Consider the following 16,889-nt stretch of genomic DNA (forward strand, 5'->3'; position numbering starts at 1 on the left):
GTATAATATATTGCCACTGCTCTTACTCTCTCTGATTGAATCAAAAAGTATCTTTTTCTAGTAACTTCGACAGGAAGTTGTCATTATACTTATAACTGCACTCAAGGTTTTACTGGAGTTCTGGCACACTGAAGGAAGAAAAACCTTCTCGATCACATATTGAGAATCGAAAAAGCTCTGGTCGACGTGAATGTTCCGAGGAAGGGATAAGCATTTGTGCCTGAAATACAGATTTTGGTTCTATTGTTACTTTTAGATCATGGCTACTTTCGGTTAATGTTCGTCGTGGTTTTTTCCTTTGATGCTGTTCATTTTCCTTCATTTTTCTCTCCGGATCTAGCTCCAGCCCCTGTTGCTGTTGCTGAAACTCGTACAGGATTTGTTGCCTTCTTTCCCACTCACAAAGCAAGTCGTCTTCCGAAATAAATTTTTGGAGTGTTCTGGGTTGCATCATAAAACGATACTTAAAGCGCGCTCTTAATGTATCCGTAATAGTCCAATCGGCCGTCAAAGAACCAGAGCCCATTGATGATGATGATGCTGATGCTGATGCTGATGCTGACGGAGGTAGGGACCAAGATGTGGAAATAACGATGAGTTTCCAACGAGCAACTAACCTATTCAAGGCATCGACTAAGGTGGTTGTGAAGCGGTTGTGACGAGAGACTTTGTTAATGGTCAGGGCATGGGATTGAGCGCGTTCCAGGAAAAAGAACGAAGAAAGCGAGTCGAGGACCAGAAGAGCAAACGGGGGATTAAGTTTTGATTTTGATGAAGCTAGTATTCCTGGCATTGTTGTTGTTGTTGCCCTTGCTGCTGTCGATGATGATGGATTGGTGGTGGAAGTAGGGTGAATGACAGAGTTCATAGTAGTGCTGCGGGCAATATAGGAGGGTAAGGTCCGGAGGATGACGATTGCGGAGATGGCATCATGTGGACGAAAAACGTGGACGTTTCTGAGACATGAAAGAGCCAATTGATCGATTTTGGCCTGCATCTCTGTAGAATAGACATTGACCGGGCTATAATTGTACTCTAGTCCTTCCTGTTGCTCTTCTTTTTCCTGTTGTTGTTGTTGTTGTTGTTGTTGTTGTTGCTGTTGCTGTTGCTGTTGCTGTTGCTGTTGCTCTTGTTGATACTGTATGGCCCTTTTTTCAATTTCACGACAAAGCATGTGCTTCAACTTTTGAGCATCAAAACCCTGTTCCATGTCTAAGAAGACGACGCTTCTAGCTTTGCCTCGAAGAGGAATGACAGGATTATTGGGGGCACTGGTCGAGTACCGCCAAGTTTTGGGCAAGATAGTAGCAATGATGATGGCGTAGAGCATCAGAGTTTTACCGCTGCTTGGGGGGCCAAAGAAATCGATCATGTCACCGGGAAATAATAGGCCGTGTTTCTTGAGAAGCAGATCAATTCCATCGAGACCCAAGACTTGACCTGGTTCTGATGACCCAATAAGACGAGCTGTAGTAGGGCCAACTGTAGTAGTGGCGGTAAAAGAAGAAGAAGAGGAAGGATGAAAAGTTGGTAGAGCTGCGGCTATAGCTGTCGCTTTTGTGTTGTAGGATTGCAACTGATGATATTGATTATGGTGTTGGTTAGGTATATAAGGGTGGTAACCTGGTCCTCCTTGGAAAGTGGCTGTTGTCGTCAGAGGGTTTGCTGCAAAGATGGCTTCATTTATATCCTCAGATACAGTTGACTCGTGTAGTGTCTGCAGGAACTATAAAAAGAAAGCTATTGTTTAAAATGGATGCATATTCATTTCGATGGTGTTTTTACATGTATTATTTATTTTTATTTTTAAAAAGACTTGCCTCGAGTCCTGATTCTTGTCGGACATGAGAGAGATTCTCACGATGAGTATGTGTCCTCCAAGTCTGAAGATTGAATGGCTTCATGTGCATGAATGAGGAAGAACCATTATAATACAAAAGACTTGTCTTATGGGATATTTCTTCTCCTGCAAGAGTTCTTCTACGATACACTTAAACTTGAAAGAGACTGCAATTTAGCAGTCATAAACAAACACAAATATCGCGTAGCTGTTAGTTCCATACCGCGCCACCTCACACTCAAACTCCTCTTTTTATCGCTGTATCAAAGTGTCCACATCCACCCGCTTTCTTCATTCTCTCTCTCCCACCTTTGCTTTCGCTCCTCCCTTTCCTCTTTCATCTCTCTTCTTTCCTTTCTCATACTTTCCTCCTTTATTTTACTTTATTTTTTATTTCTTCTTCGTACAATCGACCATAAAAATATTTACTTTTCTCTCACGGTTTTGATTTTGACAACGCGTAACTTCCCTTTGTATGAATCGCATCACATTTTCTGTCCAATACATGTCCTAGTGTGTCTTAGGCTTGCATTCATTTACAAAATAGATTTCTCAATTAATTGTCCTCAAACGATCTTTTTTTTTTTTTTTTTTTTTTTTTTTTCCTTCGAGAAAAGACACAAGAACTAGCAGTAGCAAGTTTGTCCTGATAACCTACATTATCTTGCTCAGCATAGTACAACACTCAAAATGGCTACTCAAAGGTGAGCTAATGCGTGAAAACAAAAGCATTGTTGCGTAAAATATCGCTATAAGCTCTTGATTAACAATAATACCCTTGCCTTTTATCTTTTTTTTATTTTTCTTTGAAAAAAGATCTTACTCAGATATATTAGTTGCTATATCAAAACAGGGCACGGAGGTTGAACTGGATTTAGGAGTACTCAAATCACTTCTTGAAGGGCCAATCAAGGATATAGAGCTCGGAATGGAAGCTTTCAAGCCATCCTCCACAACAGCTCGCTCTGGTATGGCAACTGCCACGCGCTCGGACGGCAAAAAGTACACAGAGACTCAGATCAACTTGGCGAAACGGCTAAGCGATGCAGTTAAATTGGATGAGATTCAAGCACTTAAGGTCATTGAAGGGATTTCTACAGTGACAGGAGCAGATATCCCAGAGACTATTACGGAGGAGCATGTCTTAGAGGCTATTTCAGAATATTGGAAGGAACGTACATCTCTGGTAGCAACCTTGGGATTGATTGCTAACCTGGCCAAACAACATACGTATGCAATCTTATCTATTGCAGCGGTTGACAGGCTCCTGTCTCAGAGTGTTGTAGTAATCAAAAGGTTGCTTCAGCAATATGCAACTAAAGTCACTGAGATAGTACCAGAGTACTTCACCGCCAACACAGAATACTTTGATCTCTGGATTGCTCAATCCTTAACAGAGCAATGCACATTACTAGAAGCTATGATTGCCCTCGCATATGCAGGAAAAGACCCCAAGACCGATCTCCCAGCAGCTGTCCTCACAACTCTCTTGAAGACTCAGTTCGGAAAGCAGCAAAATAACAAGGGAAGGTTCAGGCTTGAGGCAGTTGATCTGTGGGATGATGTGTGCCTCCTATGCGTTATTTTATCAGTTGTATCACTCGACCTCGAGAATTTATTCAACATGTCTATCGAAGAATCGCTCGATTCTGGCAGCCATACATTCCAGTCGGATATTCAGGTTGAAGCTATTAACAAAGCTCTTCAAGCAGCAGAACGACAGCAGGAACTAGGACCTTTTATTTTAGGCTGGTCCAGCGTCCTCTCAGCACGTATCGTCGCACAACAAAACAGCGCCAATAGGAGCAGTCAAGCAGAGACAACTCGGTTGGCGGCACAACTCACATTTATTAGCATAGACACACTCAAGGTATTTCAGTATCTTCATGAGCTGTTTTCCAACGACTATTTTGGCAAGGCTTCGGAGGAACGGCCAACATATAAGCGGATATTCTTCTTACTCATTGAGCTCTTCCTTCTTGATCATCAACCCAATATGATCAAAGATTTTGAGGGGCTGGTAACTTGCCTGACAGACTTGCTTACAGATGAAGAACAGCTATGTACAGGTGTTTGGGAAGTCTCACCGTTGTTGGGACGAGGGACTCGAGAGGTTTTGGAAACAACTCGTGGCCGTTTTCCAATCCGGTTTGAACCTATGATGCAGCTTTTAAGCGCCCTTGCCTCTGGAGATGAGGTATCCGCAAAACATGTCGTTCATTATTTCCACAACCTCCCAACGCTGTCTAATCTCGTACCACTCTCGTCACCGTCGATTGAAGTTGATGCTCATCCAGATACAGGAGCAACAATCATCAGAGCCATACAATCAATCCCTCTTGGGATCGCTCCTGACCGACCTTTCACGATGATCCCTGCGAAGACGCAGGGAAGCTTGATTTCCGCTGAAAATAAAGCGCATGTAGTACAATGGAGACACGAAAGCTCTGGATGGAATCTGTGCTTCATTATGCTTGATGCTTTCCGTCAAGCCAATATTCAAGACTATTCTTCAGAATCTAGCGTTGAATTATCGCATCTCAAAGCGATCCTGGATCTGTTTCAGTCTGTTTTTCGCCATCGCACAGTGACGGCAGAATTGATTAACTTCTTCATCGAGGGTGAATTCAAGATCTCGCCAATTCCCACCTTATTTGCCATTCTCGACCAGTGCTCAAGATTCCAAAATCCGCCCCTAGACGTCATTGGCTCTTGTCTAAGATGCTTCACCTGGTTGAGCGAGACCTTTTCACAGGATATTTGGCTGTATCTGAGGCAAGCATCGTTTTTGCCATCTGTCATCACTACAACAGTTCAATTTACGGGACTGAGTCGGATCCAGACCAGCGGATTGGCTCATAATATCCTTGCGAGGTTCGAATGTATTCAGGGCGACTACTCTGTAACATTGGCGTTCCTGGGCCTCGTTCAGAAGCTGATATTCAATGCTCAAGCAATGGAGCTGTGGGACTCAAAGGAGCTTCGCTGCCTCAAAGCTGAGGTCCTTTATCCATGTCTGGTTTATTTCCTGAACGATATTTTCATCAACTATGAGAGCTGGTACTTCAAAAACATCAAGAATCGATTCATCATCGCATCAACAATCCTTGAAATTTTCAACCAAGCTCTAAACGACTTGCCATTGCTTGACGGATCAGATGCTGTTGCAGATTATATTGGCCTCAACACTTTGCAAAACTATATTATCAATAGCTTTTTATATGATGGTGGCAAACAGCTTACACTTCCCTTGGTTTCCATCATCGGTACAGGTCCCGATTTGTCTGCCTTTTTCTCAAAATACCTTCGCATTGAAGAAAGGGCTGAGGTTTGGAATATGGTCATGCAAGGCTTATCGCTAGTCAAGAGCTTACTCCGTTACCGCAAAATCAAAGGGGGTCAACCGTCTTTCTTGGAGGTGTATATGATTGATCGCACTGTTGGTCGCAGCAATGCATCACTGATTCAGATTCTAGCTTCATACTCGAACTTTAATTGTGGCGAGGGAGTGGCATTAGTGTCGACAGATGTGTTAACGTTGCTGTGCTCGTTGACTTTTGAGTGGCAGACAAGACCATCCTTTGTGGGATACCTTGGAGAGACTGATCAAGCCCGACAGCTGGTCCTGACATTGGTCAAGAAGTTGAATGACGACAATCAATCGCCTGACTATCGTATTGCTCTTTGGAGCTTCATCTCCATTACCTTGACGACACAGCCGGGACTGGCCATCTTATTTTTGTCAAACGACCGTGTAGACTCTTCTGCAGCAATCCCGGAGAGTCAATTCAAAGAGGCTGCAAAGAATGCTGTTTTAGTAAAGGCCCTTGGTATCCTTCATGATTTCAGGGTAGTTTTGAACAAGGAGCCCGAAGTATTGCCTCACGTACTTCACTTCCTGGATGTTTTATGGCAGAACGCCAAAGATCATGCTGTTTTGATCAAAAGTCTGCAAGAGAATGAAGCCTTTTGGAAAGATCTCGAAGGGATCTTGGGACGCCCTGATGCCCACACTGATCTGGAGCTTGCAGATTGGGACAGGGCACCTTCCCAGTATGGTGGAGACCTTGTTGAGCAAGTGATTAGGATTTCAGCCGCCAGTGCCGACCAACGCTCAAGGGGCCATGCCCTACGCATCTTTGCGCTTGCGATCCATTTCCACTATGCTACATCGGGCGTTACAAGCAGAGACTTGGAATCTCTGCCTACGAGCGTCAAAGAGTTCATCAAAATAAGTGTCAATCAGGGACGATTTTCAGAATGGAACAAAACTATACCCATCATTCATTATCATTTCCAGCGTCACCGAGAACTCAAACAGATGAGCCATGAGCTACTTTCGCCCTTTAATTATCTCAGACTGGGAGTCAGAAGGTGGGACGAGACATATGATACGGACCATTTACCAGGAGAGTCTTTCATGCTTGATTTGGCGAAAGCGAAGTTCAAACTAGAATGGGGCGGACACGAAAAAGAACGATTGTTTTTGCGGTCTATCTTGTATGTTAATTTCAATTGGTCTATAGTTCATTCTGAGATTCAACAACTTTCTGCGTGGCGCTTTTTTGTCGAAGTGGTCTCTAGCAATCTGGGTATGTCGGTCTGGACAAACAAATCAAACACCGCTCCTGGTTCAGGCACATATTATCAGTTTGCGCTCTGTTTGCTAGAGCATATTGGACGCGATACGCATGGTAGTCTTGTTTTACGAATGGCGCGCCAGGACTGCTGTCAGCTTCTACAGTCTGTGATCGAAAACTCTACAGCTGCAAAACGTTCCGACAAGAAGAATTTGGCTACTTATTTCCCACAAATTGTCACGAGGTTGCAAAAATTGATTCAGAACCCTGACATGGATGTGCTGGAGACAATCCAGAGTTCTGTTGAAGGACAGTCGGCACATCGGCCTCTACTGTTAACACTGCTCTTCTGTTACCGAGCTTTGCATGACAAAGAGGTCTTGGTCAGCTTGGATTCTGCGGATCGAGAAAGCGTTCAAAAATCTGCTATCTTGCTCCTACCATTGATCGCCAACTGTTTTAGTGCAGTAGTAGAAAGTCATCTTTTGGGACAATACGACCTTTCAAATACTATTGTGGTCTTGCTTGCCCTATTGGAAGAGCTATGCCATCCAGTCTGGAACCCTCATCCGGCTCTTTGGATCCCCATTTTACGGAACGCTGACGTCTTCCGGTTCAACCTTCAGCTCTTCGCAAGGAGTGTTTCCTCTGGTGAATATGACAGTCGTCCATCCTTCTTTGAGAGCAGTCTTAATTTTGTTCTTGCGCTAGCCAATGTTCCGGAGATGGGAGCTTACCTATGTGACGCTGGAGTGATGTCTATGCTGACACACAATGGTCTGACACCACTGATCCAGCGAGGTGAGATCGCACATCTAGATGAACTTCATGGTGATCGAGGAAATTGGCACCACGCTTGGTGTATGATGTTGGCAACGGTCACGGGTCTATTGCGTTCAATGGGATCTAGTGATGCATTTTTGCAATCGCTTATTGGGTTTATTCAGTTATATGGAAACCAAATCAGCAAGGGCCTAGATACATCGACTGATGGGTCGCTCACAAGTGCCAAACTCGAAGAAATGGAGCGGATTACGATGCTGTTTTACGAATTATCAAAGCACGATGCGCGTCTTGAGTCATGGGGAGGAGATGTCCTCAAGGCATTCTTCGATCGATCCCTGTTTATTTTACAACATGCAGTCCACTTATTCACACATCCGAATACACTGGCATCTGTGATTGTGCCAATCACCAGAGAAGAGCACAAGGACAAGGAGGCCGGGGGCTCTGCACTGTCGACATTGGTTGAAGGCAAGCTTGCGGCAGTAGTTAGGAATATACTTTCGGCTATCTTGACGTGGACAGATCCCGCTGTGATCCTGACAAAGTCCAATTTGGAATGGCCAATCCGGAAGACAACAATTGCGCCAATTACCAACACACCTGTGTATGAGCCTGCATCGATTGGTACCATGTTTGATTTGGTACAATATGCAATCACCTCGCTAAAGGAATGGGAGGCTCGATTGGAAGGCAAGACAGGAGGCAGCGCCGGATTGTTCAAGGATTCAGCAGACGATGATGGTCTAAAGAGCACAAACAAATCCTCCTCGAGTAGTGGAGCGGCCAGCTCGAAGACATCTTCCAAATTGGCATGCTTTGGAGACCTCTCGACGATATCTCCTCCAGCACCTACTGTAACGACTGCTAGCTCTGCATTAACAGCAACGAAAACGAGCGCATCATCACCACCTATCCCTACAGCTTCTTTGACGGGAGGCACCAATATAACCTCTGTCAGCTCCAAATCAGATCAATCCGCATTTGCAACGCTCTCCACAATCACCGGGTCATCAGGCCGTATGATTTCATTACTGGAGGACGCACTTGTGGTGATTGCAACACAATTAGGGTTATACATGTATCATCCACAATTGGATATGGCGGTGAGACGCGATATTCAGGATCAGTGTCTGGATTTGGTCTCGACCTTGAATTCAACACAGCGCATGCTGCAGCGGTTTGAAAACGTGCCTCTCGCGGTGGTGAAGGAGAATGAAGAAGCCTATACACAGCTGCGATCACTGCGGGACATCATGATCCCGATCATCAAGAACTTTGCGGAAACCAAGATCATCGTTCAATAAAAGTGGAGAATTAAAAAAGAGCGTGCATCATATTTGATGGTATGAAGAGTTGGGGAAAAGCAGATGGTGAGGAACTATCTCTAATATTAAATAAAAATTAAATAAAACAAAATTATTAGCTTCTTGTGTTCTTTTTAATGAAGCACTATGATGTTGCTTCGCTTTATTCTTTCTAAGGATCAATGGTGCCTTGTTCAGTTGTAGTATTTAGGGTTGCTGGTAGGCAGGCAATCCGATTTTGTCTGAGACAATGGCACGTACTTGGTCAAATGGTGGGCAAGAAGTAATTGAATATTGTCAAGAGGAAATTGAACAATAAGCATGTTGTAAAGGTCAAAGGAACTGGAGTGTGAATATTTTCAGTACATGTACCTTGGGTAATGCCTGGAGAAGATATAGAAGGGAATGGAAATAAGAAAAATGTCCAAAACATGAAATGCATTAAAGGATAGTAAATAGATCTAGAGCCGAACAGTCTGAATGGGACAATGACTCCCCAAATAACGGACACTAAGAAGGGAACGCTAACAGGAGAACAAATACAAGGACATCCTTTAGAGATGCAGATGTTGGGCCTGGTGGCCAATGGCTAATTGGTGGCCACTACGTTGCCACATCTAGCAATGAAAGTTGTAATGAGTTGAGTCATCAGCATAGTTTTGAGAAAGGTTTTCATACATTAACCTAGTTTGAGGTCACAAGAAGAACGTTGTATGGAAAATGATGAAGGCGATACCTATTGTGACCATAGTCATCTCTACATTTACAGTGCTCTTATGAAGGGATTAGGGCGCTGGGAAGCAAGTCATTACAATAATAGTCATATTTTGCCTTCGCCGCACTGCTTCCTTAGCTTGACCTTGTTAATTCCAAAGCACCTATTTTGAGCTTGTTTGCAACAGTACTTTATGCCAAAAAGCTATCATTGTCTTCGCTACCATCGCCATTACTTATTATTCCACTCTCTATTGCGAGTAAGGTGGAAAATATACTCAAACCCGGCTCTCCATTCGTTAAAGTAGACTAGCACGCCTATTCTATTCGCTAGTTCTTCATTACCCCACTCAAATTCACTGGACTCTTGCTTCCCAGTAGTATCCAAAATTTGTTAAGATAACACTAGATCCTTTAACAAAACTATTGTACAACAACCATAAAAAAGGCCGCTGCTATGTGTCGAAAGCGAAGCAAGAGCACTATTAGTGGATTTGCGGCAATAATAACGGTCATTAAACCCGAAAAGGTTGTCAGCAGCCCCTACAGCGACTCAGGTTCGGGTTCTGAGAGCAATACCTGAAGTATGGTGATTTTGGGGAAGAAATAGCGGCTTTTCCACAAGTCAACACCGTGGTATTGACTACTCATCCACCCTATGTATGGCTTTTCGATTTGGATCATAGGATTAGGGCCGATCTTAACGCTTTCTTTTACCAATTAGGTAATATAGAAAAAAAAAAAAAAGAAAGGGAGCGCGAAATAAGGTTAATTCAGGTGACACAACGGCATTTGTGAAATTTTACGGTCACGTGCAAAACACATCTCCAGTAACTCGGTAGGCTTTAGTTTATGCACAAAACCATCTGAACGTTTTCCTCACTATCAAATCAAATTTAAGGTCTTATTATTTTTACCGTTTTGCATGATCGCATCAAAAAGAAATGCAGATGCTGAAGGGTTTATTTATTTTCCTTCAAAGAAATTACATAACTCATATTTAATCAAGCAAGGAGGTTTCTTTATACTTTCATTCAATACTAACTATCCTACTAGGAGGATTTCTATATATTTTCCTTTCAAGCTTCTTAAGTACTCGCTCTTACCAGGACACTTGTCTGGAGGGAATTATGTTGTGGTTAGCGGTCATTTATATGGGTTCTACTATCTTTACCCCTTTTTATTTAAAGAAGACCCCTGAATCAGAATAAAGATATCTTTCTTTCCTTTGACTGCTACTATTTCTGATTACTCGTAATCGTAACACGCTTAGTTCTTCATCTATTTTTTTAAATACACTTTCCCTCAGTATGTCTTGGCTCTTGTCTTTGCCTTATTTTTTGTCTAGCTCTTTTCGTAATCGTTTTATCTCCAATTTAATCAATTCTTTATCTTAAGTTCCTGTCCTTTCAAATAGCATCCAATAAGTCGTAACATCCAATAAGTCAAGGTATCCAGGAAATATGAACTTCAGTATTGCTAATTCAGGGCAAGTCCTCTTTCACTAAACTCAAACAGTGGCAAGCGAAGGATCTAGTGCAGTCTTAGCATCAGTGTTGCTTGTTGTCGCAGGTGATGATTATTGATCTTTAAGATCTTTAAGATATGGAGATATAGAAGCCTGGATATGGGAGCAGAAGTTGGCCTTGACTATGTAGACAATATTGTAATGAAGAGAGTGCAGAGGCAAAGACGTAAAGTACATGGCCGCTTTTTGAGGCAAAATTAAGCAAGTAAAGTTAATCTGTCAACTATTCGTGGTAATGAGTGTCTCTTTAGAGGTGATACGGAAGGTTCCCTGAGAATGGAAATGGAAATGCCAATGGGAAAAAAGAAGAAGCCTGCTATGGTTGTAGACGACTGTGGGTATTTTTTTTACATCAAGGACAAAAAGATCAAGCCTTGTGCTTTTCTTTCAGGCTCGCGCTGTTTGTACAACAGGATTGTGCTGTTTCAGCCCGTTTTCTTCCAGTACCAAAACATCAGCCTCTTTCTCTTCAGACTCAGATCTCTGGATAAAGTTCTCTACCTAAGAGTCTATTTTTTCTAATTGTGTAAAGGGTTAACCTACTTGGCAGCCAGGTGCCAAATATAATCAACTTTGAAGACTCTCTCTAGTAGCCCAGCTGTCAAGGAACACCCTCATGCTTTGCAACCTGGGTTATTTGACCTCTATTTCTTGTAGTATCTATAATAACTCTCGTATCTCGTTTACTAAGGACAAACCTGTGTTGATAAGAAGCATAGGGACTCCTGTTGAATTTGCAGACATCTAACAAAAAAAGGTCCACCAAGCTTTTTGATCGTGACATTCAGCTTCAATCCAGTGAGGCACATCAACATATTTAGGCGACCCTAATGCTTGCTGTCTATTGATATTTTTAATTAGAGGAAGCCCACCAATTAAAGGTAGGTTATAATCGAAAGACTGAAAAAAAAAAAAAAAAAAAAAAAAAAAATTATTCGTACAGGGGGCAGTGTGAATAAGATGTGTACAGGGTCGTGCAACTAACTCCATCATTTGGCCACCCAAGTGTGTGGCGGCCCTAGAAGATTACTATGGATAAAGTTATTTGCACGGGTCTGTACACGCCTTATTCGTTCGGCCCCTGTGCAAATAAATTCTCATCATAAAAAAATTATTTGCACGGGGGTGTTTTTTATGGAATGTCGATACCCTTAGTGCTACAGGTAAAGTCATTCATTTCAGACCCCAGCGAGCTCGCTCCGCCTGGGGCCGCTAGCAGGCACCGAAGTATAACCTATTCAAGTAGGTTTTACGCTTCCTGACGAATGCTTTTTTGTAGCTATGTGAAGAGTTATTTTAAATCGAAGATAATAAGTTCCGCTTATTGACATTCAATAAAAAAAGATTCACCACTATGGATCAATGTATCTTTTCGATCATGATATCCTGCTACAATCTAGTGACAGTAATGGTTAGAGACGCATCAATGTATTTATGCGATCTTAATGCTTCCTATCTATTGGCGTTTTTATTTAGAGAAAGCCCACCAATTGAAGGTGGGCTTTTACTTGAAAGACTGAAATAATAACCATGGGGAGGCAGTGTGAATAAACTATGTACAGGACCGTGCAACTAACTTCATCCAAAGAAAACTTTTGTTTAAGTCTAGCGGATGTAAAAGGTATTTGCACTGCCCCGTATCCACCTTATTTACATTCCCCCCGTGCAAATAAAAAAAAAAAAAAATTACTTGCACGGAGTCTTTATTTCATCTACGGGCAGCAACATGTATCCTACAGACTACATGATTCTAGCTTTTTATTTCGGAGGGAATAAGCGAAGGTGAGTCTAGAGTAGATGGGAGTCTGGAATTATTACTGTTGGAAGTTGCAGCGCCGTGGGAGCTGCGATACTCATCGCGCTCTGTTGCATATTCCACAGCATGCAATATTATGATAGAAAAAAATTACTAATGCGCTAAAAAGATTAGCAGTAGAAATTAGTGGCAATAACGCGCCACACAAAGACGCGATAAATCTTTGATATGAATTTTTTAGAACGAACCTTTGTCATCCTACAGATAGATACGTAGTTACCTGGCATAAGTCCCTCTACCAGAAAATGAATAAATACCCCATGGGTGTGTGGACTCATATCTTATTCTCACTTACTTTTCTACTGCTTACTATCTGTAAAATATTTTTCATGCTCTATTCCGCTCTACAGTTACTCGAAAGAAAGTCTGGTCAAAGTGAGCTATTTATTATTTTTTTATTTTGAATCTCTGAAAAACAGCTCATTTGTGACATACAAAAATACTTCATCAACCAAGATGGAAACTTACACTTTTATTAATGAGGCCAATGTGGATAATCACTGAAGTTTTTGGGCAGTACAGGCTGAGGGAAAACGGCAAGAAATAAGATTGAAGACAGTGCTTCTCTTCATTACCATTTCAAGTGATTGTACAATATGAAGCTGGTCCTTTAGACGCAGTGAGCATCTACATGTGCTGCTGAGTATGCAATACTGCGTGCTAAAGACGAACCAAGGTAAGTTGGCTATGATAATAAACTTGGAATGTAATGAGACAAAACTAAGGATTATTGCGATTAGCAGTCATTTATATGGGTTTTTACTATAGCTAAGGTTTTTACCCTTTTTATTTAACGAAGATCCCTGGATCATAATAAAGACATCTTTCTTTCGTTCTCGTTACTTATTATGACCCTGGCATATTTCAATAACAAAAAAGAATATTAATGTCTCTTTTCTATCACTATTAGTCACGGTTATGCTATTAAAGTATTTTAGCCACTTAGATATAGAGATATGGGTGATTGTGGCACGTTCGGCTTTGAGTGCGAACTGTCACCAACTATCAAAAGACAAGTAATATCGGATAAGAAGATAGATATTCCACAAAATAAGCTGAGGTCTACCCATTGTATTTTGATGAATTTGATAAACAAAATAGTACCGAGGGCGCTTGAGTTCTTAATAAAGGACGACAGAGATAAGGACATCTAAGAGAAAAGAAAGAGAGCAGTAACATGGCGCGCTATGCATCATAGCAATGAGTATGGTAGTATGATTGGTTGTACATCTACCGACACAAACTACACGTTAGAGATTCCTAATAACTGAATTCATCGTTGTGTGCTTAATAGTGTACGGAAATACCTAAGATGTATGCACGCGTTAAATGAAAGAAAGCATCGGGGAACCATAACAATGCAACCAACAAAAGTGCAAAGTAAAGCTGCATAGTATATTTCAATTATAGATAAATCATTTGTGATTCTGTATTTAGTCCCAGTCGCATAAAGAATGCCAACATCTACTCTGAGCTACATACGAACTTGATAAGATATTCTGATCAGTATTTGATGCTTAGGCAGCGGCTCTAGATCTAAGCCTGTGTCGTGGAAGGCTTCCTGGTTATGGTGTTTAGGGCTGAAATAAAGACCCCGTACAAATAAAAAAAAAGACCCCCGTGCAAATAATTTTTTTTTATTTGCACGGGGGGAGCGGTGTAAATAAGGTGTGTACGGGGCAGTGCAAATAGATTTTTGGATTAATCTATTTGGCAGCCCATACCAATTATAGTAATTTTTGCCTCTATTTGGCAGCCTACTTCTGGGGGCTGCCACTTAACTTCGCACTCTTGGGTGGCAGCTGGGCTGCCAAATACATTACTTTTTTTTTTTTTTTTGATAACAGGGTCATAACATTAGTGGTAAAACAGGCAGCGTTCTGTGGATACATTGCCTTGCACAGCTAATGCCACCGGAGGTACTAAGGGCAGCGGCGATGACATCTTCACAAAACAGCCTTCAATGTACACGGTTAAGGAATGATTTATTGAAGACGTCTAGGTAGCAGGTGAGACGCGTTTGCTCCGAGCGAAAACCTCTCATAGGCATTGATCTCCAAATGGCACCTCCAAAACTGTATGAGCGACCTACTTGAAAAAAAAGTCATTAGTTTTCAATGAGACAAGACAATGTCACTACACATAACCATGACGTAGAAGATGGAAGCTTTATTAATTTAAAGTATGAGCGTTATACACATATACGGTTCCTAGGAATGAAAAAAAAAAAAAAAAAAAAAATAGTTAGAGGCCAAATAACGCTGGGTAGGCTGCCAAAGAGAGTCTTGAAAGTTGATTATATTTGGCAATGGGCTGCCAAATAATATTTAGCAACTAGGCTGCCAAATAGATTAATCCTAGATTTTTTAAATATTTGTACGGCCCCCGTGCAAATAAGAGGTGTACGGGCCCGTGCAAATATCTTTTTCCATTCTTTATTTAGTCCCAGAATCCCATAAAGAATATCAACATCCATTCTAGGCTACGTACGACTTTGATAAGATAAATATTCTGGTCAATATTTGATGCTTGGGTATCGGAGCTTGGGTCGTGGAAGGCTTCCTGGCAGTGGTATTAAAGACTGAAATAAAGACCCCGTACAAATAACTTCATCTAAGATAAGATCTTACAACAAAAAGGATGAATAGCAGAATTCCGGATTTGAACCGGAGACCTGCCGATCTGCAGTCGGCTGCTCTGCCGCTGAGCTAATCCTGCGATTCTGGGAGTGTTGTAGAGCATCTACTAGTGATCTCTGGAAACTAGTAGGTAATGATGAAAAATGAAGAATTGGGCAAGAGCCTCGTGGTTTCGGGATACGATAGTGATCCTAAGTAATGCTTTGAATGATTTTGAGGATGCTGCAAAAGGGCATCGATAATAAGAAGAGAGATCTTTAATAACTGCTAATTTTCTGAGAATTCATAATGAGAATAATGAAGATAAACTCACCTGCAAAAGGGCATCGATAATAAGAAGAGAGATGCCGTTTTTGCAGTGAAGGAAAAAGCTACTTAAATACTATTTAAAAATGGTAGAAAATAGGATGATAGGAAATAAATAAATTGAAAGGAAATACATATTTAGGTAAATGAATAGGCGTCATTTACGACAGGAGAGGGGATACTAGCATATTGATAATTGCATAAAGATCACGTGCAATAGTAAAAGGTGCATAACAAAAAAATTCACGGGTACTCAAAATAACACTGAAAGACTAAGTAGAGTCCTCGCCAAAAAGTCATAAACTGGATATATTTTAAAATACTCAATTTGAATTAGAATTTGAAGAACAAAAAAATTACGCACCAAGACAGAAATTCATATACTTTTTGAATAGAATGAATGATTGGATGCCATCAATTCAATCGTCGTTCTTGATTAAAAATACTAGAATTTGCTGGGAATGGACAACCTCATCCTCATTGCCAACCTACTTTACTCGTACTGTTGAAACAGTGGATCTTACGCCAGATACTGGAAGCATGTTTGATTGTGAAAGAGAATAGAGGAATATCTTGTTGATAACAGATCCGTAAAAATTAAAACTTTGAAGTTTGTACGAATTTTAAAAATGGAAGTATTCTATTCAATTTAAAAGCCTGAAAAATATATCCAGTTTATGACTTTTTGGCGAGGACTCTATGACATTTCCATAGAAAATAAATCCCATGACCCTGAGGGTTCTTGTTATCAAAAAAAAAAAAAAAAAAAAAAAAAAAAAAAAGACTAAGTATGACATTTCCATTATCAGCCCACGATACAAAGCTATGACAATCCGACTTGATAACAGCGCAGTTGTGACTCAATTCCGAGCATTGGTCCGAGGCAGAGTGGATAGCACGTTGCGACAACGTATTAGATCACCGTATGCAGTGGGCAGCTATACACAACGCATTTATTCAACAAGGATCGGAAGTCACGTCGAGTGGGTCAAAGGACATGCCGGCAACAGAGGGAACGAAGAAGCGGACGAAGCAGCAAAACATGGACATTATGGCGAGCTATGGGATATCAACATAACGGAGCATAATGACATGTACTGCCATGCAAAGTTCAACGGTGTACCAGCGGAAGATGACTTAAGGCAGATCCTTAAGTTACAGTCAACAACTCGTACACATCACACGTGGATCGCTCAGAACAGGACGCAGGAGCATGTTAAGGATTGGACAAAAATTGATTGGCGAGCTACTATGAACATTGTTCATGATAGCAACCTACCAAAAGGACTCTTCACCAGCCCAGCGGACTGCCAAAAGCGAGCGCACAGGATCAAGAAACTCCATGGAATGTTGCCTACACAGTCATATATGAGACA

General features: G+C 41.5%; 2 protein-coding genes and 1 non-coding gene across 3 annotated transcripts; 1 reads left to right on the forward strand and 2 right to left on the reverse strand.

Annotated features, from left to right (window-relative positions):
• Positions 1 to 32: 32 nt before the first annotated feature.
• On the reverse strand, positions 33 to 1,999 carry BCR41DRAFT_202535 (hypothetical protein). The gene is made up of 3 exons (XM_022019895.1): positions 1,821 to 1,999; positions 618 to 1,726; positions 33 to 249 (listed from the first exon to the last, which is right to left on the reverse strand). The coding sequence occupies exons 1-3, from the start codon at positions 1,908 to 1,910 to the stop codon at positions 153 to 155; spliced, it is 1,296 nt and encodes a 431-aa protein (XP_021884363.1). The 5' UTR covers positions 1,911 to 1,999; the 3' UTR covers positions 33 to 152.
• Positions 2,000 to 2,079: 80 nt separating this feature from the next.
• Positions 2,080 to 8,582, forward strand: BCR41DRAFT_419599 (nucleoporin subcomplex protein binding to Pom34-domain-containing protein). Its single transcript, XM_022029785.1, has 3 exons — positions 2,080 to 2,313; positions 2,458 to 2,544; positions 2,657 to 8,582. The coding sequence occupies exons 2-3, from the start codon at positions 2,531 to 2,533 to the stop codon at positions 8,508 to 8,510; spliced, it is 5,868 nt and encodes a 1,955-aa protein (XP_021884364.1). The 5' UTR covers positions 2,080 to 2,313; positions 2,458 to 2,530; the 3' UTR covers positions 8,511 to 8,582.
• A 6,632-nt stretch (positions 8,583 to 15,214) lies between these two features.
• On the reverse strand, positions 15,215 to 15,286 carry BCR41DRAFT_t37. Its single transcript has one exon. It is a non-coding gene; the product is annotated as a tRNA-Cys (tRNA).
• Between the last annotated feature and the right edge of the window lie 1,603 nt (positions 15,287 to 16,889).

This window comes from Lobosporangium transversale (genome assembly GCF_002105155.1).
Source record: "Lobosporangium transversale strain NRRL 3116 chromosome Unknown BCR41scaffold_6, whole genome shotgun sequence".
In the NCBI taxonomy this organism is placed as follows: Eukaryota; Fungi; Mortierellomycota; class Mortierellomycetes; order Mortierellales; family Mortierellaceae; genus Lobosporangium; species Lobosporangium transversale.

Bases quoted from the DNA above. Each gene is read 5' to 3' on its own strand.
- BCR41DRAFT_202535 (XM_022019895.1), bottom strand. From the start codon at position 1,910: ATGCACATGAAGCCATTCAATCTTCAGACTTGGAGGACACATACTCAT. The intron at 1,727-1,820 runs GCAAGTCTTTTT...TTCTTTTTATAG, and splicing joins GACAAGAATCAGGACTCGAG to TTCCTGCAGACACTACACGA. The intron at 250-617 runs GTTAGTTGCTCG...ATGATCTAAAAG, and splicing joins TTAGTCGATGCCTTGAATAG to TAACAATAGAACCAAAATCT.